Source organism: Homarus americanus, unplaced genomic scaffold, assembly GCF_018991925.1.
Source record: "Homarus americanus isolate GMGI-L3 unplaced genomic scaffold, GMGI_Hamer_2.0 scaffold54443, whole genome shotgun sequence".
NCBI lineage: Eukaryota > Metazoa > Arthropoda > Malacostraca > Decapoda > Nephropidae > Homarus > Homarus americanus.
Window position 1 is genome coordinate 1,601,445 of NW_024750852.1, and position 27,926 is coordinate 1,629,370.

A 27,926-nucleotide genomic window follows, 5' to 3' on the forward strand; every position below is an offset into this window, starting at 1 on the left:
TTCATAAGAATCTATATTTTAACTAGTACATATTTTCTTAAAACATAATTGGGAAAATTATTGACAGTGAACTGCAATACAGTATTACTCTAACATTATCCTCGGTGTTAAAGGGTATGAACATATTATCCAGCAGTTTTGCCCTTGAATGTATTCCAGGTGTGTTTAAGCACCACTTGTCATATCCTTGGGTCACTTGGGTGGCTACCAGAGATTTAGTCATTAGTTGAGAGCACTGTATGCATGCCTAATTGTGCAGGTTTCATAGTATGGACACACACACACATACAACTCCCATCCAGTGACTGTACCTCTGGAAGTCACTCTGAGATATGATAGGTAGTGCTTAATTATCCCTGGCTAAACCCATACCAAACAGTGCACAATAATTATATTTCATTTTCAGTGTACAGTATTGTGTAGACAACCATTATTTCCAAGAGAGAAACAGTTTAATTAGGAAAAGCGTATTAATAATTAAATAAAAGTTAACTTATCTGTACTATGCAGTTTCCGGTCAACTATAGTATTTCATTATACAAAATGCACAACTTCATAAATGCTGTATTATAGAGTTTTTTTATTTTTTTACACCAACTGTAACGGGTGCTAAGGATTCAAACAGTTTTGTTACAGCTGTTTGAACAATTCTCTGTAGTTTTTCACTTTCACACGTTACTCTCTGAAAGAAAAATTATTTGAATGTACAGTAATGTAATTATTCAAGGACAGCAGAATCAATTCTTATGTAAATTACCTACAGCAAAATTTACCCTTAACAAAATTTAAGGAAGAGACAGAAAATCCTTTTTTAACTGAAGGAAAGCAGTGCAAGACCCAGTCTCCCAAACAAACCCTAGAAAACTCCTTGTAAGCCTGGGAGCCTGATCTATTTAATAGCAGAAAACATTTTCTTCCACTTTTTGGTAAAACAATGTTTTCTGTTGAAAATGGCCATTTTCATCCAGGATTAAGTACCCGTATATCCCAGGTGATCTTGTAGTTGAATCAAGGGTCCGTATTCACAGTCAACGTTGATAGTGAGCCAGACCATTGGAAGCCTGAAGCTCGTGTAGGGAGGCATTATTCAAGAATATGCTTCAGGCACTATGAGAGGTTGTAGTCCCAATCCTCCAGGTAGGGCTACCAGTATGTGCAAATCAGCAGGATAGGTTACTGTTGCCACAAACCCAGGTGTCTAGTAATCCAATAATATTTCCCTTAAAGACCCCCCCCCCCAAAATGTAAAAAACATATAGCCAAACGAACATAAAAGTGTGAAGAGGCTATTTATAGGATATATAAATTACATGTATTATTCTTTGGTGTTTGTGAGGTTTGTTTTGAAGGTTTTATATTCATCGGCACTGCCATAGGGCAGGTACCCCCTCCTGATGAATTGTTCCAATAATCCCAATAAGAAACCTGATCCATTGGGACTGCCTTTGGGTCTGTAGGGGTCTCTCAATAACCACACACATGACAGTGCTCCTGATCGGTTGGGTGGTGTAACGACTGTGAATACGGCCCAAGGTATAGTGATAATTCCGATTATAGGTAAAAATTCTTTCAGCACCTCAGGGTTTTGAACCAACCTAAACCACAAAGATAAGTTCAAACATTAAAGCTCCCAATTACACTCGATTTCTAATCCTAATAAGGGAGGAAGGAGGGAAATCAAGTCATTTACTTCTCCTAAATTGTAAAATAGGTTTCCTACACCAATCCTTCAAACAAAACTACCTTCAGTCACAGATGCCTTAGTGTGTGTGTGGCGTTTATTTTATATCAAGCTGTGTGGGAGGAATATGATATGAAAAATTCAGGTTACTGCAACCTCATTTCAATAGATCTATGACATGGTGCATGTCTAACACACAGTAGATACTTTTGTTAGTATCTAAAGATATACCAGATCAAGCAGGGGAAGAAAAATTATATTTACAAAGCTTAGTAGAAATGAGGTTATTGCAACCTTGAACGGCTGAAATCATAAATGAATAAGGCCCCATGCTTTCAAAAAAACTCCAAGTTTAAAACTCACCAAAGAGGAAAGATCAATATTCGCCTTAATGTTGTTGACATCCACGTAGAGCTTTTCACCTTTAAATATCTTGGGCACAGAGTCTTCCCCAAACATTTCTTGGAATAACTCTATTAAACACTCCTGTACAAAAATAAAATTCCATATTAATAAGGCTTGCATAGTATGTGTCTTGTTCATATAGTGACATGGTAACTGTGATTCACATTTAAACCAGTATGATTAGTACCACCAGAAAAATTCATTGAGCTAATTTCCATTTAGAGTTACCCATACAGTGGTCCCTCGGTTAACGAACACAATTCGTTCCAGAAGGTCGCTCGTTAACCGAATCCATTGTTTCAATGGGATATTGGGTAATTGGTTCCAGCTCACCGAAAAGTACATATAAAGTTAAAAAAAATGCAGTAACGTACACTTACTTTGAGGTGTGTATGTAGAAGTTTCCTGGTTGATAATGGGAATTAGAAGTGGGGGTGGAGAAGGGAGTGGGGATGGAGAAGAAATCACCTTTCAGTGGACCCATGCTTGATGCAGAAATTTCACCAATAAAATTTTAAGTTCACTAGGTGTAATTCAAGATTATTTTCTTTCAATCAACACTGCACTGCACTATATATTATCAATATGTTAACTAAAGTTCAGAATGACCAATAATTTCAATGAAAAATGCAAAAATATTCAAGACACCAACAAAACAGATGCTCTCTCCACTGTTTTCAAAGCCCAGCTGATGCCTTGTAGCCGACTCACGCATCTGATGGGCGCACAACAAACTAGTTCCCTGTACTGCATATATTATCAATATGTTAAATAAATGTTAAAATGACTAATAATTTTAATATAAAACATGCAAAAATATTAGAGCACAACTTTATTGATATTTACTCCATTGGAAACAAATGTAAACATAGAACAGATTACTGAATTGGCTGAGTACCCCTTCAGCTGATCAGCTGATGCTCAAAACAACAATACGTGATTTTCGTAAGGATTTCGTTAATCGAATTTTTGTTCGTTAACCGAATTGAAGATTCTTATGGAAGGTAATTCGTTAACCGAGGGACCACTGTACTGAACTACAATTGCCTAAAACCTCATTTGTATTTCTACAATTGTAGTAAAACTCTTAACTATATGGAATTTTGTTTTCCATATTATTTGTTAGTTTGGATCTCACCAACCATTTTAGCATTTTTTTTTTTTCAATACAGTACAGTCGTACAGTAATCTTCCCATTAGTGCAGATCCAGGTTTGAGAGCTTTCTGGGTATGGAGATGACATTTCTCATCCCCTGAAAATATCACACATCCATGAAATTTTTCTGGTTACAGGGGGTCCTCGTTATACTGTATACTTTGTACCGGTGGTGTACTGTATACGTCGCTAACAAATTGAAGAAGAAATTTTCATTATAAGTCATGTGTTTCACATATGTTGTCTGCATAATCTAGAGTTTTATATTAAGTGTGTATCTAAATATAATGCATAAATAGTGTTAAAAACATCTAATATAATATAAAAATAACTAGTTTCCCTCTACCCAACAAACCTGTTACATTACCAAGTGAGTCAACTGGCTATGCACAAGAAATAAAATTGAAAAAATTATGCATTCTTTAAAAAGCAAGACATAATAGTAAAATAGATGTAGGAAATTTAGGAGTTAGATAAAGTTTCGTGGAAATTAGATACTGAGAATAAAAAAATAACAATTTAAAGTGTACAGTTTGCTCACCTTGAAGTGCATCTTGTCAAACACTGCACTTGTGACTGATGGCACAGAGATGGAACTGCTATCTAGCTCTTGTGCCTTAAGAATCACCTTCATTACAGCATCAGCATACATGTCACTTGTTGGACTGGCAACCCACTGAAAGATTTTATTTCGTTCAAATGAGTTATAGCATAATTATAATTTATGAACATTAACATCTGATGCCTGCCAAGCATTTTTAATGCAGACACCTCTATTAGTACAGTCTCTCCTCGATTTACGACGGGATTCCGTCCCGACGACCAGGTCGTAAGGCGAAAATAATACATAGAAATTCTAAAATGAAATACAGTACAGTAAAAGTAATCAATAATGAAAAATTAATAAAGTGTTACAGTGCACTTACCTTTAATGTAGTCAGCTGAATGCACACGGGGCCTCAATAATTTTTTTAATTAAGCGTGGAGACTACATTAATTGGATCAAGCAGAGGAGACAGGGCTCGAAAATACGTTACATGAAAAATATTTTATATGACCACGGCCGTCGTATGTCCGGGTTGTCGTAAGTCGAGGCGAGACTGTACTATATTGAAAATAAATGTATTTACTCAAGCAGCACTTATAATTCTGAAGAACCAGCACTTATAATTCTGAACCAGCACTAATCCCCCAAAAAAAATAATTCATTTGGCATATGACTTAAAGTAAGTAGCTATTAGCACAGTATTAAATTTATCAACTTACTTCTAGTACCACAACTGGTGGCTCCTGAACAATAGTAACAGCATCAAATACTCGGAGACTTGTGTTCTCAGAACTGTCAGAAGCAATAGCCTCAATGCTGCCATACATGGAGGCTAAGAGGTAGTGAAGCAGCTGCCAAGATCCAGTGTAGTGGATGCTGGTTCTCTGACTAATGGTAGACACCGAGAGTTCACTGTACTCTGCAAATTGACATACACTTAGTATTATAATATACCGTAATCTACTTGTAAAGACCCTCTACAAGTAGATGTTGCCTGTTTACAGTAATTAGAGATAATGCCAGGGTATGTACTTATCTGTTTTGCATGTTTATGTACGCGATAATTGATGTTGCTAGAGCGAGAAATGAGTAAGGTTTACATCTGAATTCTTTTACTTTCCTGGAGACAAACAGGTAAATATGAGTCATGATGAAAAAGGAATTGGCTACTTAACTGGGAGTTCCTGGCTGGTCATACTGGAGGCTACATAGCCAGGATGTTGTTAGGATGGAAAAGTCATGTACAGGTACTATCCTGATACAGTATATGAGAGTCATTAAGATTTCGTTCTTTAGGTTTATGTGAGTATAGTCGGTGCCGGCCCGTGTTTCAGAATTACCAAGCTAAGCTAACCGAACCTAACCTATTACCGAAAAAAAAACAATGCTAATAACTTAGAAGAGGTGCGCAGGTTAACGAGCAACAGTAGGAAACTTTTCAATTAAAATATTACTCTTTTACATAATATGTATGTTACAGTAGACCCATCCCATTCACTGGTTTGAGATTCTCAATTTCGACGATTCGCGGTAAGCAGATGGTGGCTAGCTTGCAAACTTTTTCCCGCAGCACAACGACTCGCCCCATGCAGCATCTCGTGTTGTACTATCAAAGCTTTAGTGTTTTTGTGTGAAATGGCCCCTAAAAGACTGCCTAGTGTAAGTGCTAGTGGAGTAAAAGGCAGAGGTCAGTGTGACCCTGACAAAGAAAGTTGAATTATTAGACAAGTTAAAGGAGGGGATGAGTGGTGCCACAGCTGGTCGGTTGTTTGATATAGGTATACAGTACAGTAGTGCACTAAGGTAGTATAAGTTGCTATTCGCGGTTTTGCCTATTTGTGCCATTCCTTGGAACCTATCCTTCTCGAATAACAAGGGTTTACTGTACAGAGGGTAAGTATACTTGTCATCCACTACTCTACAGTATTTCCAAACCAATGTTTACTTATTTCACACCTAAATCTAAATTTGTCTAATTTAAAACCATTGTTATGAGTTCGCTCCTGGCTGGATAGTTTGAGTACCTTTGTAATGTCCCCTTTGTTTGGCCCTGACTTCCATTTATACATCTCTATCATATCGCCCCTCACTCTACGTCTCTCGAGGGAGTGCAAATTAAGATGCTTTAACCTGTCTCTGTACTCAAGATTCCTAATGCCCGGGATTAGTCTTGTCATTCTCCTCCGAATTCTTTCTAAGGATTCTATATCCATTCTGTAATATGGTAACCAGAATTGAACTGCGTAATCCAAGCGAGGTCTCACAAGTGCAAGATATAGTTGTAAGATGACCTCGCTAGTCTTGTAACTAACACTCCTTTGTATGAACCAAAGTACTTTATTAGCCTTGTTTCGAGCAAATACACATTGTTTACTTGGCTTAAGATTCCTACTTACCATTACTCCTAAATCTTTCTCGCAGTCGGATTTCTCTATAACATAGCTGAGTTTACATAGCATACACAGAGTACCAAGTCAGCCTCATAACAAAGGAGGCAGCTATACTCAAATCCTTATCAACTATTTTTAAGTGACACTTTAGTCAAGACCTAAACGGGCACAATAATCAAGGATGCGGTAACAGAAATGAAGTAAAACAGAATTTAATGTTTAGTGAAACATTAAATCGAGTGCCTTTTGTTTACATGTTATAGCTAACTTGCAGCACACCAAACACAGGCCATTCCAGTGTGGCCAACACCAGAGAATAATAATTTATATACAGTATCCCATAAATATCATCTTAACACTTTTATGTTTGTTTGGTCATATGGTATTTTTTTCATTTATTTATTATTTATAAATATATATTTTTTTGTTTGAGGGAAATAGTATTGGGGTACTTGATGCCTGGTTCATGGTAACAGTGGGCCATCCTGCTGATTTCACCATGTTGATAGTCCTACCCGGAAGATTGGGATCCCTACCCACCATAGTGCCCAAAGCACATACAGTACTTGAGTAACGTCTCCCTACACGAGCTTTGGGTTCCTGATGGTCGGGCTCACCGTTGGGTATGTCTACTGTGAATACAGGCCTTGGTCTCAAGGATCCCAGACTTGAGGGTTTATACCTGTACTATAATTCAATGTTTTTTTAACATAGTATTGCATGAGAAACTCTGCCAACACAACTGAGTTACAGTCGGCCCTTCACATACGCGGGTTTAGCATTCACGGATTCGCAAATACGCGGATTGCCCCGCCAGAGGAATATTCTGTACATTGAAGTAATTGAAGTACATTCAAATCGCACGCCATTCAACTCGCGCACGGCACCGAACACGGGACACCACCGCTACCGCAACCTCACACACACACACACACACACACACGCATAGCTCTCCCTCACTCAGTCAGTCTCGCTGTAACCACACTTGTGTTGACATCAGCATTGTAGTTGCAAAAATATTACATTTCCGTGAATGTATTATATCAAGCACAGTATGAATAGAACATCACTAATATAAGAGTATTTTAACCGAAAACTACTGAAAAAACGAGTAACATCTCTTGAACATCGGAAGGTTAGGTAAAGTCTCTTGTTTTCGTCATGTATTTTATCCTAATTTACATTGAAATACATCACGTTTCAGCAAAAGTACTATTTATTTCTGAGAATATGGAAATGTAATATTTTGCTGAAATGACGTACGTATTACAGTGGAAAGTGACGAAAGCAATGACTCGCTTTCTTTCGCTCAAAAGATGTTACCGTAATCGCTTTTCGAATGGTTTTCAGTTAAAAAACTGTTGTATTACAATAATATTCTATCCTAATTCACTTGTGATGCAACAGTTTTTTAACTGAAAACCATTCGAAAAGCGATTACGGTAACATCTTTTGAACGAAAGAAAGCGAAAGTCATTGTTTTCGTCACGATTTTGTCCCACATTCCACTGTAATACTTACGTCATTTCAGCAAAAATATTTCATTTCTGTGAATGTAGTATATCAAGCACAGTATGAATATAATATCATTGTAATATAACAGTATTTTAACCGAAAACTATTAAAAAAACGAGTAACATCTCTTGAACATTGGAAGGTTAGGTGAAGTCTTTTGTTTTCGTCATGTATTTTATCCTATTTTACATTGAAATACGTAAACATCTCTTGAACATTGGAAGGTTAGGTGAAGTCTTTTGTTTTCGTCATGTATTTTATCCTATTTTACATTGAAATACATCACGTTTCAGCAAAATTACTATTTATTTCCAAGAATATATTCATTCAGGCGCAGTTTAGGTAAAATATACGTGTGATGTAACATTTTTTTAATTGAAAACGATTCGAAAAACACGTACCCTCTAGCCCTGTTCAAGGAGAGGACTGGGAGAAGCTGTTTGGTGCTGCAGACGATGGCAAGGAAAATGATTTGGATGGATTTTAATGAAAATATTCAGAAATATGGTATCATAGTATTTATTCAAGTCAATTAGGATAGAATATTATTGTAATACAACAGTAGTGACGATGTGGAGGAGGCGGAGGGATAGAGCGGGGAGGAGGCGGAGGGATAGAGCGGGGAGGAGGCGGAGGGATAGAGCGGGGAGGAGGTGACTGGCGGGAGCAGGGACGAGTGGAGAGGACAGCCAGTACATTACGGGTGTATTAATTGTTTTTATAGCTATTTTTGCATTTTAATGTTAAATACTGTACATTATGTTTCAACAAAACTACCATTTATTTCTGAGAACATGGAAATGTAATATTTTTGCTGAAATGATGTACGTATTACAGTGGAAAGTGACGAAAGCAATGACTTTCGCTTTCTTTCGTTCAAAAGATGTTACCGTAATCGCTTTTCGAATGGTTTTCAGTTGTGGGATTATAAGGCTAATGATAGGATAGAATATTATTGTAATACAGTACGAGTACAACAGTTTTTAACTGAAAACCATTCGAAAAGCGATTACGGTAAAATATTTTGAACAACGAAAGAAAGCGAAAGTCTTTCGTCATGATTTTATCCCACTTCCCACTATAATATGTACGTCATTCCAGCAAAAATATTACATTTCCATATTTATTTCCGAGAATATATTCATTCAGTCACAGTTAAGGTAAAATATACTTGTGATGTAATATTTTAATGAAAATCCAGTATCGTAGTTTTCTCTTGTTTCAAATTTAATTAACAAAGATTGATGTTTCAAATGTAATGAACAAAAATTTATGTCCAGTATCTATAAATTAACTTTAATAAATGAATACTTTGTTTTACATCATCCTGTGCTACCATACCATGGATTTGGCTACTTTGGGCTCGCAAGAGATCTGCCCTGGCAACTGTACCGACACTCACAGCTGGTGGTGTGTTGGTGCATCGTTTCCAGTGTTTACTGGTAGTTACTGGTAAATATTTTTCAACCTAACGAAACTATTACCCGTTTAGAGGTCGACCCCCAATTTTTGCCAAATAATTTGGTCTTAAAAGCTCGAACTACACACAGATATATACGGTAAATAAGGACATGGGGGGCCAGGGATTTTTTAGGGAGGGGGGCAGCAATAGTACACAGATTTTTAACATTCACGGGTATCTCTGTTACCTAACCCCCGCGAATGTTAAGGGCCGACTGTACAATATATCAAGTATTATGTGTCAAGACTACTAAACAATTCTATGGATGATGAGTTAAGAATGGGTTTAGAACCTAAAGACAATATAAGGAGTGAGTATCACATTTAGAAATCAAAGAAACAATATACTTACTGCCTAATTCTTTGGGAGAAATGATATGACAGTTGAAGTTCCGTTTAACCAAAATACCAGAAACTACGCCATTCTCTTTGGGTTTATTAACAGCAAGTTCTCCCATTACCTGCAAGTCATTAAAGAATATTTTGTCGTTATGTACACAACTCTTGATAAACACTATTTTCTAATTAAATATCAATATGCACATTTTGAGGGTTGGAGCAATTAACACTAGAACCTCTATAAAAAGAGGAAATGAAATACAGGTGGTCCTCTACTTAAGAACATTCAACTTACAAACTTTCAGAGATACAAACATCATCACTGAGGGGGGTTACCTGCCAGAACAAGTGTTTAATGTGGATGAGAGTGGATTATTTTGAAGAAAATTCCAGATAGAACAAGTATTACCTAAGTGGAGAAGAGTGAGCCAGTTAAAGGGTATAGCTGTACTAAATATCCATAATCTTTTCATTTTTTACAATATGTTTGGTATCTACAAGAGTAAAGTTGGACTTACAAACAAACCTCAGGAACGTAACTCGTTGGTAAGTAGAGGAGCACCTGTAGTGCAGCGATAAATGTTCAATGGGGTTAAGCACAAAATAAATACAGTATACAAAACAGAGAATAAAGTTCCCTTTTCACCAGGCATTTATCTGGATCACACAACTTTTACCATTACTATTCTCCTTTACACCTCTTTTTATATTCACAGACAGAATTCTCTAACAACTTTGACCTTCACTAAAAACAAAATTACACAACATATATCTTACATTTTCAGTATAACAATATATTGTTCAACTTACCTTAGCCATTTTCTCCCCCCTGAAGTGAAATGTGACAGTCTCAAGATTCTTCGGGTTGAACACTTTTACAGGATTTTCTGTGCTACCTTCGTATTCTCTCTCAAGGGCTGCCTTCAAACGTGACATTTCTGTCATTTCTCCATGCACCAAAACCTTATGAAAATTATCAAAACTTAAAAAAATATATACAGTAAATATGTATACAGTATATATGTAAAACCCAATAAATTTCCTAATACTGTATCTAAATTACAGATTATACCTCCCTGTCACCATGCACATATGGAAAATGCTTGGAAATGTGAAAATACAGAACTTAAAATTAGGTGAGAGCAGATATGGTACAGTAGTTACTTTGATATTCATGAATACAGTATACCCATAACCATTGAATGTCACTGACTATTGTCTGTTCATTCAAATTTTCAAATGAGGCCTAGAGTTGTTTGTAGCAACACACCTGATTGACTGAAACGAAGACGTGTAAAGGGTCACTCAACTGAGTCTTATGAGTGAAGAGAGTTAAAGTTAACTTATTTTATTTTATTGATACATGGATGCCCTTCTTAACATAATGCTGGGGAAATGAGGCTAAACTTTTTCATCATGTTTGTACTCAATTTACAAGATTTTTTTTTCATATGCTAATTTTTGCTTCCCAAGTGCAAAAATTATCAGGGATGATCATAAAATACTTATTATCCCTTAAAGCAACAAAATATAAATATGCGAGGTTAAATACTAAAGAACTGTAGAGTGACCTGTTCCATGTCCCTCCACCAGCCAATCAGCTGCCTTGCTACAAACTAGCCCTAGGCCTCATTTACAAAGTTTGGGTGAACAGAGTAGCAACCCCTTGGAATTCATATTCAAACACATGAAACATCAGTTATAATAGAATTCAAGGCTGTCAAGTATTTCCAAATTTCAGATGGAGAGTACTGTAATAATATTGTCAAAATTTGTTACCACATTTGGAGGTCGAATAGTACGGATGAAGTGTGAAGTCTGCTCAAAGTCAGTGTGGGCAGAGAAGGAGATGTATTCAACAGAACACTTCATTGGTAATCTCTGACCTGACATAGTAGTCACTTCCTCTGGCTCCTTTAATATTTCTTTGGCCAATGTACCTTCCACACAGTAACCTGAAATTATAATAAATATACAGTAATGTACATCAATTTACAAAAAAATTAAAATAGACTATAGTAAACCCTCGGTATAATGGACACCATACATCACAGAACCCAGTTATAACAGACACCCTAAACCTATAGGACAAACCTTCAGGATAATGGACAGGAGTCCATTATTCTGAGTAGTTGTTTGATAGTTTGTCAGTGCATGTAATGAAGAATAAGAGAAGCTGAAAATTACTGAAAAACCTGAGCAATGAACAACCATTATCACACATCATGCATTTTTCTACTCATCACCACACTTGTTACTGTTCCCCTAAACCTTATGTGAAGCGGACCTTACAGCGAATATGAGAGCTGCAGCTAGCCTGCGCAATTTGAGATATTACTGTAGGGTGTCATAATTTTTCTTAGTGAATAAGTTGGGTATGCTTTGGAAATATCAAATAGGGGTGTTAAAATATCAATTGCAGATAAGCGAGGTTGTGAATAGCATGGTATTCCTGTACAGTACTGTACAACGTATTTTGTTTCTATTATTGAAGATGTTATATTAATTATGATGAATCATACACCATAAGAGGCTGATCAAGCAAGAAAGTAATATTAAATTCATAAAAAATAAATAAAACTTGGCCAATACAGCAACACACAGTCCCCCCCACCACCCCTAGCCTGTTTACATACTCGTATGCAGTGCCTTATCTCTCATACAGTACTTAGTAGCTCTCGTTAAGCCTACAGCAAATATGAATCGACCAATGTAGAGTATTCAGTGAACAAATGTTGTTCTTTTCATATGATTTTTATATTTTATCCATTTCTTAAAATAAGTACTCTACACAATTTTCCCATTTCTTAAACACTCGAGTATCCCCGTTAAAGGCAATACATTGTCTACAAAAAAAATTAACAAATCAGTAAAGATAGGGATGAGGCATGGCACACTCATATGATATGTATGGAGCCAAGACTCAGACTGAGGCATGTGCCACACAAACACATAAATTGTCCAGACTGATGCTGGATTTTCTGGATTTTTTAATTTTTTTTATTGATATTTCTGGTGAATAGCAGCGCAGTCCAGAGCACTTAAGAGAGTCCCCAAAATAGTAAATTCCAGTGTACTGAAATACCTGCATGGTGTATAAAAGTAATACTGTACTAATATTACTGTATATTGTGTTTCATTTTGCTTCACATGTACATTATATTGAATTTTATAAAGGGTAAATCTTAAAATTTAAAGAGCTAAATTTTTGGTGCACAGCAGAGGTAGCCACAGATTTGTATTGCACAGTTTAAGGGTTAATAAACCATACAGTCCCAACTTAAGGTAATTATAAGAGACATTAAAAGTGCTCACACAGCTATACGCACCTGCAATTATGACTCCATTTTTAGGATCAGGACACCACATTTCAAATAATTCCCGAGAAAGTCCACTCTGCATCATACCTGGTGAAGCCATAATGACACATGGCCCAATATCCTCAAACTGGTCCATCCCCTGAAAAACATGTGAAATTAAGTCAAAGAAACAGAGCATTACATTGTTATGGTCAGATGACAAAACCGAGTTCAGTAAGTCAACATCTAATTAATGAGAAACCTGAAAATCTTCCAACATCCTTCAACACACCATAGACAAGTATTTGCACTGATAAAATTTAGACAACTACTAACACTCATTAGAGTTCACAACATAAAGATTCATAATTCTTGTAACTCAATATACAGGTTTATGTATACAGTATAATATGTATAGTATTTTATTTTTGGAGATATGGTGAACAAAAGCTTTTTAAGTGACTTAATCCTGGTGCACATTCACACAATAAGCAGCAAACTCTAGCCTTATCTCCACTTACAGGGTGATCACAACACTGCTTAAGATACGAATACAGGAGGTCCTCGTTATTCAAGTCATCAATATCTGTGGTTTCAAATTTACGAGGTTAAATTATTATTGAATTACTGTATGCTGTGCGTAAAAAATCCACACACTCAAGAGGATTACAATGAGTACCATAATATCCATGGAGCACAAAAGTCTAATCAGAGAACGAACCAAATCTCCCGCTACACCTCCCGCAACCCCCATCATGCTCATCCCCCATACCCATACTGCGCACTTGCTCTCATTCATACGCTCACCATAAATAATGCCTAACCTTCCGTGATTTTCTACTGTTTTTCATATGCATTCTTGAAAAATCATTGCTATTAAGTTAAGGCGTTAATTGTAAGGCGTTTTAGATGTACGGAATAATAGCTACAGTATTCTATCTGCGCAGACACTTCTGCGCATGACACTTGGAGAGGGAAAAGCAAACACCTTGATCAGGCGTTAGCGTGTGCAGCACCCAAATAGCTAACAACCGATCAGCGAGTTTCTCCCACTAAAACAGTGAGTAAATACGCAGATCATGGCTGCTTATGGAGAATATTTTTATTAATATTGAAGAGTTGGGGGCATGTAAGGAAAAAAAAAACTGATACAGGTTGTACCTCTCTAGTCCGGCATTCTGTGGTCCGGAATGCTTTTAGTTTGTCCAATAGGTAGATAGGCAGCTTTTTTTTTTTTTTTTTTACTTATCTGAATTATTATTATTATTATTATTACAGGAGTATTAAATTTTCGCCCCTCAGGCCCCAATGTGGGTCAGTGACCTATGCCCGGGTGGGCTAATCCCCGTAAAAAAAACAACAACATAGCCGCGTGAAATTAAGGTTTGTTTACATCCGGCAGTTCGGCTGCTCTCTCTCTCTCTCCCTGCTCTCTGCTTGTCTATACAGAGTACAACATTTAACCCTTCAATATATACGAGCAGTAAATAAGTGTTGCTTTCATATTCTTATGTAGAGTAATGACGATATGTTTTCACATGTGCACACTTACATACGCGCAGTCTCACTTTTTTTCTTTACCATTAATGGTTAGCTACTTATATTGTCCCATTAATTAACATTAAATAACATTACTTCAAACAACCATATTAATTTTTTTACATTAATTTTACTACAGCTACAAACAGGGTCTTATTTTCTTCAGTTTTATATGTAGAACGAATCAGTCACTGGTTTTGTAAGCATTAACGAAAACAATGCCGGCAGCCGTCTCGTCTCCTCGTGTGTTTTAATATTCCACGTATTATTAATGAATTGTATTGTTCATTTTGCACACACAAACATAAATTCAATAAAAAAATTCAGAAACATTAATTAAAATATATATGAACGGTAAGTAAGTGTTGCTTTCATATTCTTATGTTGAGTAATGACGATATGTTTTCACTATGAACGGTAAGTAAGTGTTGCTTTCATATTCTTATGTAGAGTAATGACGATATGTTTTCACATGTGCACACTTACGTACGCGATCTCTCTTTTTTTCTTTACCATTATCGTTAGCTGCTACTATTGTTCCAGTTATTAACATTACTTAAAAAAACCATATTAATTTTACTACAACTACAACCAGGGTCTTATTTTCTTCAGTTTTATATGTAGAACCAGTCAGTCACTGGTTTTGTAAACAACGAAAACAAAGTCGTCTTGTCTCCTCGTGTGTTTTAATATTATACGTATTATTAATGAATTGCATTGCTCATTTTGCACACATAAACATTAATCAAAAAGACATTCAGTAATAAACAATAATGAATTCTTTGTACATAAGAGAAATGACGCTGTTTACACGATTGTGCACGTCTGAACGTTGGTGAGCCGTTCAAACCCGTCGAAATTCGAGTTTCCGCCGTCAAAATTTTAAATTATTTTCTTTTTGTGTGTGTTCCAATAAAAAACGTTGAATTAAAAACTCACGAAATTTGAGAAGCTACTGTACGACATTTAACCCTTCAATATGTCTTCAAAGAGACCATGAAGCAGAGAAAGTGGTGCTAGTGCTTCCAAGCATAAGCACAAGTCACTATCTATCCAGGAAACGGGTGAATTTCCATGGTCTGGAAATTTCTATGGTCCGGCACCGGTCAGGTCCCGAGGTTGCCGGACTAGAGAGGTACAACCTGTATAATAATAAAAATAATTCTATAAACAGTAGTATATTGGATAGGACTTAAAACAAAGCGTATGGAGAGAAAGAATTGAAAAGGATTGCACCTAGTTGAAACCTGTTCTGGCTCCGCCCGTTTTTAAGTGGCCGCTGTCCGATTTCATTAGCCGTTGGTGACTTTGGTGTAACAATATTGATAATTACTCAAATATGATTGAAACCTTAATATCATTACTCATAAGATTCTTTAAATGAGGTTAAATAAGTTAATTACAGTTCTGTAAGGAAGTGCAAAAATTAAAACATACGAACCTGAAATTCGTCGTATTTCTTGTATAAATAAGCAAATACCTAGCCGCGCGAGACAGTAGTGTGGTTTCAAAGTCTGGGAGAAATTACCTTTACAATGGGCCAGATTTTTTGTGTTATTCTGATTTATTGTTGACTGATTGGCTTTTCTTCCATTTTTCTTTCTTTCCATAATTTTCTATATATTTTCTTCACTATTTCTTTCCGTATTGTGTTCAAATAACAGTTCTCCTAATTTTATTGTTTTCTGAAGACTATGTTGTACAACAGTTATTCCCAAGACGCGGTACAATGTCGTATTTTTTAATGACGCCTTTAGTCATGAGTTCAAAGCATAATGCGTGCCATCTCTACAAGGAATCGTAGCAGCTATGGCTGGACGTTAAATCAGATGTTATTCATCGGAAGACAAGCTCTTCAGATTCCCGAGTATAAATGACAATAAGTATAAAAATAACCCTAATCCCATTATTTCTTAAGGCCAGAAATTCCCCAATTTAAATGGTGATTTTCTGGTCCCTATTAGCCTCAGACAACAAGGACCTCCTGCATCACACATACAAACATAATAAATCTTTAAACATCATTTCTTCGCAAGGTACTTACCTTTAGGTTTGAAATATGCTTGAACTGAAAAGGATTACTGATAGATATCTGTCGCTGAATCCTTTCATTCATAGCATGTGTATAAGTTTGATAGACACTCATGCACTTCTTGGCAAGAGCTGAGGCATAATAGATGGGTACCTCATGTAACTCAGGGTGTAGTTGCCAATATTCATCTGTAAGATATAATCACATTTAACTTTAGGGACCGACATCCAGGTCGTAAGTTGAAATGGTCGTAAGTCGGAAATGCTTAAATAATGCATAGAAAATCTAAAATGGGTCTCTCTTTTTCTTCTCGGCACCACAAAACACTCACTTTTAAGCTTGTCAGCCATTTTAAAGTGAATTACAAATGAAAATTTTGTCTGTGTACTGACTTTGGGACTCGAAAATACGTAATTTGACCAAATTTTGGTAAGACTGAGGCAGGTAGTAAGTGCGGGTGGTCATAAGTCGAGTAGGTCGTAAGTCGGGGAGGAGCTGTGTATATATACTATACTGTATGTATATACAGTCATGCGCCGGTTAACGTCCTAGATACGTTCTTGGAAACGTGATGTTAACCGAAATGGACGTTGTCCGATCATCACATAAACTTTGTATTTATACTTACGTGTATGTGGAATACTATATACGTACATATACACTTTTACTCTTAAATCACTACTGTAATGTGATACAGGTGATTAATTTTTATCTCGTGCAAAATACATGACTTTATATTAAAATTATTCACTGTTTTACAAGGATTCCAGCAACGCCAAGCAGATGGGGGGAGAGGGTGGGAGCTAGCGAGGGGGCGTGGGGGGAGGGGAGGTAGTACGTTTGACAGTTGGCACAGGCCCAGGTCTAACGCGTGTATATTTATCAGTTCTTAGGTGACTAAGCTTCTCTCTTATAAAAAGCCAGTGAAATGACCTGGGTGAATATAATTTACATTGCTGGGATTCTTGTAAGATAGTGATTAATTTGAATATAAACATGTTATAATTTGCACTAGACAAAACAATTTTAGTACCATAATCAAATTAGTACAAGTACACTCCAGCTTTGCACTAAGGTCATTTATTTCTTTTGTGTTTCTTTTAGTATGGTGTGTGCATGTAAATGGATGAAAATAAATGAAGAAATGTATGTAAATCTACCCAAAAATACAGTTGAAAAACTTTATATTATAAAATGTACACTGATGTGCTACAATATTCTCCTATAGTCCGAGATATTATATGAAAAACTTAAGGCCTAAAACCCCCAGGGGGAGGGGAGCAATATAATTTGACAGTTGGCACTGAAGGCCAGCGTGTTTATTTATCATTCTTTAAGAGTGACTAAGCTCTTCTCATAATTTGCCACCCAAATGACCTGGGTGAATATAACTTACATTGCTGGGATTCTTGTAAGATAGTGATTTATTTGAATACCTGTATAAACAATCTATATTTGCAATAGACATAACAATTTTAGTACCATAATCATTTAGTACATGTACAACACAGGTTTGCACTTAGGTCCATTGTTGACCGAGGGACCATTGTATTGCAGTGTACTTGTTCTGTACAATATTGACTAAATTCACTAGATAACATACACAACTAATGGTTGGTAAAACTTGTCAAGTAAGTGAGTGTCAAGTCTGTCAGTATGAGTGGCACGTGTGAGTGCTTGTGTCTCCCATCATAGGAGTCCGTTTTTTCTCGCTTCAGGATGCCTGAGTCCTCTGTTTTCTCTCTCTTAATCAATTAAGTTTGCACTAATAATTTGCTTACTTTAAGCTTAATTTTTCTTTATTTTCTTGAAAGTTACACCATTACAATGATAATTAATAATTAAATAGCAAAAAACTAAACTGAACATACCCAAAATCAATAGAAGTTCCTGTGCTCGGCCAAGAGCAAATACAGGTATTAGACAGCGGCCTCCTCGGCCTACAATTGTATGAACTGTTGTAGTGAAGCGTGATTCTCTACTCTCACGGGGTTCATGAATGCTGACTCCATATGTTGACTCAATCATCAAAACATCTGGTCGAATCTGTGGTATTTCTGCCATCATAAGGTGACGGTCCTCTTGCCTTGAAAAGTCACCAGTATAGAGGATCTAATTAAGAAAAATGTACACTAGCCATAAGAAATATTTTATCTGGTTGTTAAATAATTATATCTGAACATTATCTGTTTAACAAGTGCCTGCCACTAAAGATGCTAGAATTCCCACTAAAGAAAATTAAGCAACCATAACCCTGAACAACAATAACTGAAATTACTGTATTAATTATATATCATACTTATCCTTGATCTTGTTGGGTACCAAGCTTCTTCAAAATTTACTACTATCTATTTGAGTTATTACTGTACTTGCAAAAAATTGCATGTACACATATGCTGACACACCGTTTTGGTGTCATGCCATTACAGTAGAGAGGCAAAGGACAACAGACTAGCAAAGAATAGGGAAAACAAGTGATTAGAGTTGAAAAGTTACCATTATAGTGCCAAATCTCCCACTGCACCACAGCAAAGTCTAAGTAATGAAACCCACAACACCTATCCATGTACAGTGGTCCCTCGGTTAACGAACGGTTCGATTAACGAAATTTTCAGTTAACGAATTAGCTCCCACAAGGATTTTCAGTTCGATTAACGAACAAAACTTCGATTAACAAAATTCTTACGACAAACACATTTTGTTGAGCGCATCAGCTGATCGGCTAGTCCGCCAATACATTAATTGATTCTATGTTTACATTCGTTTCCAGTGAAGTAAATATCAAGAAAGTTGGTCTCTTGAATATTTCTGCATTTTTTATATTAAAATTATTGGTCATTCTGAAATTTAGTTAACATATTGATAATATAGACAGTACAGGGAACAGTTTTTGTGCAATGCTTATTATAATGCATCCTCAATATTACCTTGTAATTCAATTGACAGTAGGAACATTATAGAATCTAGTCTCATTAAACATACCGAATCAGTCAACATGAATTTGAGTAATGGTATGTACAAACTGGATAATGTCGTAATTAAGAAGATTTGTAACCAGGTGAGAAGATTGGGTCAGCTTACCCTCTGACCTGACTACCGACTGCTGCGGTGCTTTTTGAAGATTAGTAGGGTCATTACCTAATACCTGACCATTGTGGACCTGGTCTCACCCTCCTCTGTATATATACACCTTGTTTTGTACTTCTCCTTAGTCTGTACTCACCCCTGAAGATGTAAATTACACAAAAGCGCTTGGGAACTTCGTGTTTTCTTTTTTCCTTGTGGTTATCAGCATATACCTGGATCACGCGCACCCACGGTGATTTACTTGTGATCGGACGTTGTTCGGTCAGACGTTAACCAGCGTGTGTGTGTGTGTGTGTGTGTATATATATGTGTGTGTGTGTGTATATATATATATATATATATATATATATATATATATATATATATATATATATATATATATATATATATATATATATATATATATATATATATATATATATATATATATATATATATATTGGTGTACTGTATTGCATTGTGTTTTTAATGTAGGCAGATGAACAGTTCATGGACGTGAAGCTATTGTGATGTTTAACAGTGTGAAATGCGTAAGTACCTTCTGCAGCAGTGACAGCATCTTCAGTTTTACTCCCTGGTTTGACAAAAAAATCTGTCAGTTTCATCGATGAGCCCTCTCCTTCAACTGCTTTCTTGTGTTTGTCTGACTTTACATGTGTTTGCAAATCATTAATGCCTTTATTTGCCACAGAGACATACATTCCTGGTTTGCACACCAAACACTGAGCTTCCCATTCATCCCTGCTTCTCTTAAAACATGGGATTTTGTTCTGTAACTCTACAGTGAATTTACATTTGCATTTGGGCATTTTGTCTGTGGGGTTTACGGTACCGTTTTATACTCTGGAAAAGTACAACAAATCGTAAGCACTAGCTGTGGCAACAAGCAACAAACCCAGAACAAAGACTAAGATCAAACACTGTCACTGCAGGTTAAAGATGGGCCAACCACCAATCACCGTCATAGTTGTCAACACACGTAAATAATATAGCGAAAGTGGCTAGATTATGGTTGAAAATTTCTAAAATGCCTTAAATGCAGGACAAGAAAAACACATGCTACAGTGTAAAAAAGCCATACGAAAAAAATGGTATACTTTCAACATTTCATTTATGGCTGTAATAGCACTAAATACAAAAAAAAATTATAATACAGTGAACCCTCACTTTACGCGGTCAATTGAACCCACGGCGGCCCGCGTAAAGTGAACAACATAACATATGGGATTAATTGAAATAGAGACCAGGCCGACCCCCAAACTCCACTTTTTCAGACACAATACCTACGTTGTAGTAAAAACAACTTCTTAATTTTATGATGGTATGCACACACAATTAATAATTAAGAGAAATATCAATAATATTAGGTTTTTTAACACTTACATTAGTAGAAAAGATGGCTGGGCACACGGGGATGGGAGGTTGGTTCCGAGGCAGAGGGCAGATTATTGGCCCTCACCTGTATCAATTGTATCACTATCCACCACAGAGGCTTGCAGGGCCTCTTTGTCAAACCCCTCAAAGTCCATATAAGTCCATATCCTCACTATCATTATCACTATCACTGACTTGGGCTGGCTGTGGTGGGTGGCGGGTGAAGAACTCGGGAATGTTTTGATGACTGGGCGACCTTGTGCGCACCCTGCTCGTGCCGCTCTCTGCGTAAAAGGGTACACGCACCGCGGAAAGTGAGCATTCCGTGTTCGGCAGGGTACCGCGTAAACGTGGAAACACGTAAAGTGGGACCGCGTAAAGCGAGGGTTGACTGTAATGCGCGTGGCTGAAGAACAAGGAAAAGCAGTACATGGCACTACATGCTAGACCAAAAACTGCTAGCAGCTAAGTTGACAACACCGTACAGGCGTACATGTGACTTATCAGCTAACGAAAACTGAACGAGATCTCTACGGTTTTCACCTCCCCTCTCTCACAGTCTCTCTCTCTCGTCATTACAGCTTCATGTTTTTTCCGTGGAGAAAATGATGGAAGCTGAAATTCCGGACTTTTGAAGAATTTTAAAAATTAGTTCCGGATGAAGATTTCGAGACCTGAATGGAGGACATGTCCGGGAAAATACGGACGTATGGCAACCCTAGGTAATATGACATACACACCTCAAAGTAAGTTAAAATATAGTATTCTATTGTTTTTTATATATTATTGTACAGTATACTGTACAGTACAGTGCTGTATTTAGTTTATATTTAATGTTTTGTTAATTCTATTACTGGTATACAGTACTTTGTATGTACTTTTTCTGTGAGTTGGAACCAATTACCCAATATCCCATTGAAATAATAGATTCGGTTAACGAACGACTCTGTGGAACGAATTGTGTTCGTTAACCAACGGACCACTGTACTTCTTTGACCCTGTTGGTAAGAAACTTCCATCAACAATGTGTAAGTGTGGGTTGTGATTCAGTGAGGTGAGAAGCCGGAAACAGCCCCATAAATAATGTAATTCACACAGCATTTTGGTGGAAGCATTCAGCACCTTATCAAAAACCTCCAATCAAATAAATGTTTCTATGTCTATCTGCTGTTTTCAGACTTTTTTATTATTACCTTTAAGGGTCACATCGGAAGCACAGCTTTGTTTTTACTTAAGGGATCAAATAAAATATGAAGCATTTATTACAGATAAGATTATAGTTACCTTTACACCAGCAATCTGAATCATAAACATTGCAGCACCGAGAACATGTCCTGCGTGATAGCACCAAAACTTGATGCCATGTACCTCCTTCTCTTCATGGAAGTTAATCACATTAATTTTGTTAAGGGAAGCTTCAAGGTCACTCTCTGAGTACAGCATGTGCTCAGTGGCAATGTTACTGTCAAGAATAAGAAAAAAAAGAACATATGACTGAATTTCCAGCAAAGAGACTTAAGCCTTTCAAATTAATTTGGTGGCTTCTGAGGGATAAGGTTATGATACTGGTCACAGCAAACTTTGTCCTCTTAGAAATAATATATCCTGCTTATATATTTTAAATACAACCACTTAGGCCATGCATATCTTTCTGCAATGATACAACAAAAGGTAAGACTTTTATCACTAAAAAACAACAACCTGTCAAGTTTTTGTACAAATAGCTATAAAAAACGTCTGTACTCAATCATAAAATTAAATAAATTAATGATACAGGTTGACAACCCTTTATCCGAAATTCCGAAAAGCTCTGAAAACCGAAAGTTTTTTTGTGGGGCCATTTTTTTTTGTTTTTTGCTTTTTAACAGGGATTAGCCCACCCGGGCATAGATCACTGACCCACATCAGGGCCTGGGGAAAAAATGTAACAGTAATAATAATTATAATAATAATAATTATTCATAGTAAATAAAATTTTTAATAAAAATACACCAAAATAAAATAATAATGATAACAATAATAATAATAATAATAATAATAATAATAATAATAAAATTAATAATAATATCAATAATACTGTGATAATAAAATAATAATAATAATAATATAGAAATACAAGAATGAAAATAAGATCAAAATTGAGAAACACAACCTAGACCTATGAATTATTATTATTATTATAATTTTTGTTATATTTTCGCCCCCCAGGCCCTGATGTGGGTCAGTGATCTATGCCCGGTGAGCTAATACACATTATAAAAAAAAAAAAAAAAAAACTAACCATTCTGAAAACCGAAAAATTCCGAAATCCGAAATGCCCCTGGCCCCAAGGATTTCGGATAAGGGATTGTCAACCTGTACAACAAGGCATAAAACTGTCTTTAAAGTTCAACTGACAGTCAAGATATCACAAATTACACTAATTTTTAAAACAGCAAAAATGAAAGAGACAAATACAATGCAAAACTCATGAGAAAAATTAAGAAGTCCAATGAGTATGATATCTAAACCCATGAATTAAGATGGTTTAACAGTAGCATCATCGTAAATCAAGGGATGCTTGTACAGTAAGTGTCGAGGATGGAATTATACATAAAAATATTTTCTTTGGGTTACTACTGTAAATAATTTTATAGCTTACCTAACTTTAATGTAATCAGAGAGAAGCCACTTGTAAATTGCTTTAGTTGGATGAGTCATGAAGCAACGTCCTTTGAAGCGTGTTCGCATCAAAAACCACGGCAAGCCACCAGCATGGTCCAGATGGAAGTGCGACACAAGCATCAAGTCTATTTGTTCAGGATCAATATGGTCAACAAAGGGCAGAGCACTCATTCCAGTCAGTGCAGGATGGATGCCAAAGTCCAGCTGGAAAGAAGCCATTTTGATTACCAAGCTCATCATACTTCAAGTGTCTTAATTCTCACTCAATCAATTAAGGCACCATCATCTGGTCTGAAAGTTTGTGATTAAGGCCAACTAAACACATTTTCAGGGTGTTTTGAATCTTATCAGAGGGATGTCAGATCTTAATTTCACTCATATATCCCAGTCTCTGCCTTTCCCTGGCTCTTTTACAATACTGTACCTTAATTTCAACCCCTTCCTCAACCAAAGACTTGTTAACATTTTACCAAATTGCCTGAATATTCTGTACACTATGATGGGACTTATTTTTAGAGGGATCCTGAACCATGGTCGTAGCCTGTTACTTTACTTGTAGCCCCTTTAAGAGGTTACAGCATTTTAGATGATGATTGGGAGTCCTGATGTTACTGGACTCTTCAAAGCTTCTTTACCAGCCTCTATGTCCCTTCAGCCTTCAAGGAGGTCGGGACATTTAGTGTGGGCAGAGATGCTGGGGCATCACTGCCTGCCAATACTATTACAGGTTCCCCTAGAGCACTACTGTTCATTGATGCTTGTTCAGGAGCCACTGGAGTGGCAGTGCATCCGTCATAGTGGATGCACCATTCTCAGACAGCGCAGGGAGGGTCTTCAATAATACCAAAGACTTAGCCTTGAGGGGTTGAGGTTCCCTAGCTCCCATGGGGTGGTGAGCTAGGATGGTTGCATAGCCAGAATGTAGAAGGGCCTTTTCCTCTGCTTCAGCAAAGCTGACCCACTGCTTTGCTCTGATGGTTGTAACTCCTTCTCAAACTTGCATAGAACACACTTCTTCAAAGAAGGAACATGATCACCCTGCAGTAGAAGCAGCAGAGTGGCCCACTGCACACATTACCATCATGAAACTACTGGTCACAGGACACACACACAAACACACACACACTCCGGCAAATTCTTATCTTCCTCTGACACTATACTGTAGCTGATATAGACACACTGTTGGCATAGGTAGCAGAACCAGGCAAAGAGGAATATGGGTGTTGGAGAGTACTCCATCCATCCTCTTCTTCACCCTCTCAAATTTGATCGTGGGCTGTGTTCATAAGGCATCCAATAGGTCTGCCTCTATGCAATGTACAAAGTCTGGTCCATGAATTGCACCACAACTTTGACTGAATGTCTCATGTCAAGAGCAGAAGATAGGTGCCTCTGAGAAAGACATAAACACTTGGACCTTTTGACTGTCTCATATGGAAAAACTTCCACTAAGAGATGCCCATCAGTCTGTTTATAAATATTTGGTTGGCTTTCACAGGTGGCCACAATCTAATCAAACATCTTGAAGACACCAAGGTCCATGACTGATTTACATACCACCTTCTGGGTGGAGTACAAAATGCTTGTACTTGCCACAGACCCTCTCTTTGCCTTGTTGAGAATAGGCTTGTCATTCCTTGAAATAATCAACAAGCCAGGTTGGTCAGAAGAGGAAAACTCAGAGGCCTGGCCAGTCATCTCATGACCATTTGTTTATATTATTCTTTTTTACCCAAAGATTTTTAATTTAGTAATACAGGACCCCACATATCATGTACAGTAGCTAAAACAACTATGTGTGCATACTTTGTGGGAAACAATATGAGACCATGAATGATAAATTTTGGTATATGAGGGCTGTCACTAGTTACACGTAAAATTTTGGAACTTGTTGACCTCCACCTGCACAGATAGTTGTTTAGCTACTGTACCTCTACCTACCAAGAGACAAACAGGTCCGAGCAAAGGTCAACAAGGATGCCCTTGATGATGCAAAGACCCCAGCCCAGACACCCAACTATCCAACTCACAGTGGTCTTAGAGGCGACTATCATACATTACTCTTTTAAATTCTGCTGCTACAGCAAATAAAATAAAAATGTATAATTACCTGTCACCCTGCACCACAGGGGAAAATATTTACATGATTAACAAATAGGAAGTCTCAGAGATCTGAATTAATAATACAAGGAGGAAGACATGTGCAAGCCTGATGATCAGTGTAGTTACTGCACTTACCAAGACTTTTTTGCCTTTGAATTCTAAGAAGTGACATGATCGTCCAACCTCTTGACCAGACCCCCTGCAACAAATAACATGTCATCAATTTAATGTCAAAATTGCTTATGTATAACAATGCTTTCTTTTTTAAAACAGGTTTAATAAAACCGTTATCCCAAAAATTATTTTTAAACACAACAAATATGGCCTACTCTTATCTGCAATCTGAGGTGGGAAAAAAATAATAATATCTTACCAGAATTTTTTTTTTTTTTTTTTTGGGGGGGGGAGAGATGTGTTCAATTGAGTTCTGCCACTGTACCTTGATATTTTTGGATGATATAATCCAATAGATAAAGTAGCAACCCTCTTATGTTGTATCTCTTTACCTAAATTTATCCTAATTAAGTTAAGATGATTCTATTAAATTCAGATTACAGGAAAGGTGTTGACTGCCACCCATCCAGTAATAACATAAGTACTATAATTTAATGGTTTCTTTCTTAATGCAGTATGTTTGTTTCAGTTCATAAAATGGCTAGGAAGTTAGGTAAGGTTAGGTAGGTTTCTTTGGTAGGCTAGGTCAGGTTCTATTAGGTTCTGCATATCATTGTATCATTTTTACTACTATCATCCAAAGAATATCTGTGGAAAACAAACAAAATCGATCAATGCATTCTGGTGTTACCCATCTGCACCAGTATTACCAAAATACCTATGTCAAAAAATATGTATTATAATTTCGCTGTATTTTTATGTAGTGGATACAGGTACGGCAGCCGTATTGATGGACTGTGTTGTTAAAGGTTAAGTTAGGTAATAGAGTAGGTTAGTTTAAGTTTAGTTAGGTTAAAATAGGGAAGTCATAAAATAGGCCATCATATTAATTATCATTGTATAGTCTGCCCACCACACATGCGCATTAGGCTGCCGTACAAGATACACCCCATTTCGTCACCGATCCGTTTTATCACCAACCCGGTTCGTTACCAATATCAAATCCGTTTTGTCACCACTAACAATTGCTGGTATTAGTGACAAATTGTAAGTTATTATTTTACACGAATAGAAATTACACATGTATACAAACGACTTGACAAGTATTGTTATTATTACACATGAATATTAATTATTAATAAAGAAAATTAATAAAACATTGGTAAATAAACAAAATATGGAACAAATGAAGGTGATTTGGCACCAACGCATAAACCACCGAGCAGCAAAGAACAATCTCCTCTACCCTCTTCTTCACAGAGAAGCCTGAATGGTTGATTTGTAATTACAACCAGTTGCCGAGCACAAGCTAAAATCATGTCTTCTACCAAACTTGCATGAGTAAATTTTAGTCTTTCACATATTGTTTAAGTGAGATGCTTGCATGAGTAATAACGTTTTTATTTTCTTATTTCCGTCTTTAATAAATTGTCTTGGTGATATGCTTGCATGATCCAATGTATTGTTATGCCAAGGCATAATTTTGTAAACCAATTTTGTAAACTAGGTGTTTTGACTAAACATTGGTAAAGATTACCGGGCCACATAGCCTGTTGCATCTTTCACATATTGTTTAAGTGAGATGATTGCAGGCATATGAATAATATTTATATATTTTTTTAAATTTTAATCTTTCACATATTGTCTTAGTGTTTTTTATTATTTTCTATCCCAACCAACAGTTATTTTCGTGTATATAATGATTATTAAGTGAAATGATTGTAGGCTTATTAAAAAATGTTTTTACTTTATATTTTCGTGGTTAATACATTGTCTTAGAGTTTTCTATTGTTTTCTATCCCAAGCAACAGTTACTTTCGTGTATATATTGATGGTAATGAACGTGGTGACGAAATGGGCATACCCCGCCGTACAGTACTTGTATCCTGTACCATATTTTTAAGCCAGTGGCATTTCCCGAAAACCGGGTATATTTTAAGGGGGTATAACCTGGGACCTTACACCAGTGGTTCATCAGGTTCTGGGCATGAACTGGCTCCAAAATGTACCTGAGCCTGCTCTAATAAGTTTGTTATAATAAACACTAGTTATTCTTACAACGGAGTAATTTTCAGCTCGTCACTCTCTTCATCTGGAAGATACAGAACTTGAACCCTTGGTCGATTTGTTGTCATATTTGTTTTAGCTAGAGTACTGTTGTTGCCGCCACTCACACCACCACTGTGTTGACTCAGAGACCCTCCATGTAACACCCGGCGC

General features: G+C 36.6%; 1 protein-coding gene across 1 annotated transcript; it reads right to left on the reverse strand.

The window, feature by feature from the left end:
• On the reverse strand, positions 1-27,926 carry LOC121854393 (cleavage and polyadenylation specificity factor subunit 3-like). The gene is made up of 14 exons (XM_042349054.1): positions 27,765-27,926; positions 25,728-25,791; positions 23,467-23,693; positions 22,110-22,287; positions 18,236-18,476; positions 16,377-16,552; positions 12,824-12,953; positions 11,274-11,449; positions 10,305-10,457; positions 9,508-9,616; positions 4,509-4,708; positions 3,784-3,918; positions 2,045-2,167; positions 1-682 (listed from the first exon to the last, which is right to left on the reverse strand). Exons 1-14 carry the CDS (start codon positions 27,839-27,841, stop codon positions 581-583), a joined length of 2,091 nt encoding a protein of 696 aa, XP_042204988.1. The 5' UTR covers positions 27,842-27,926; the 3' UTR covers positions 1-580.

Bases quoted from the DNA above. Each gene is read 5' to 3' on its own strand.
- LOC121854393 (XM_042349054.1), bottom strand. From the start codon at position 27,841: ATGACAACAAATCGACCAAGGGTTCAAGTTCTGTATCTTCCAGATGAA. The intron at 16,553-18,235 runs GTATGTTCAGTT...TATATCTTACAG, and splicing joins GGAACTTCTATTGATTTTGG to ATGAATATTGGCAACTACAC. The intron at 10,458-11,273 runs GTAACAAATTTT...AATTTTCATAAG, and splicing joins CTATTCGACCTCCAAATGTG to GTTTTGGTGCATGGAGAAAT.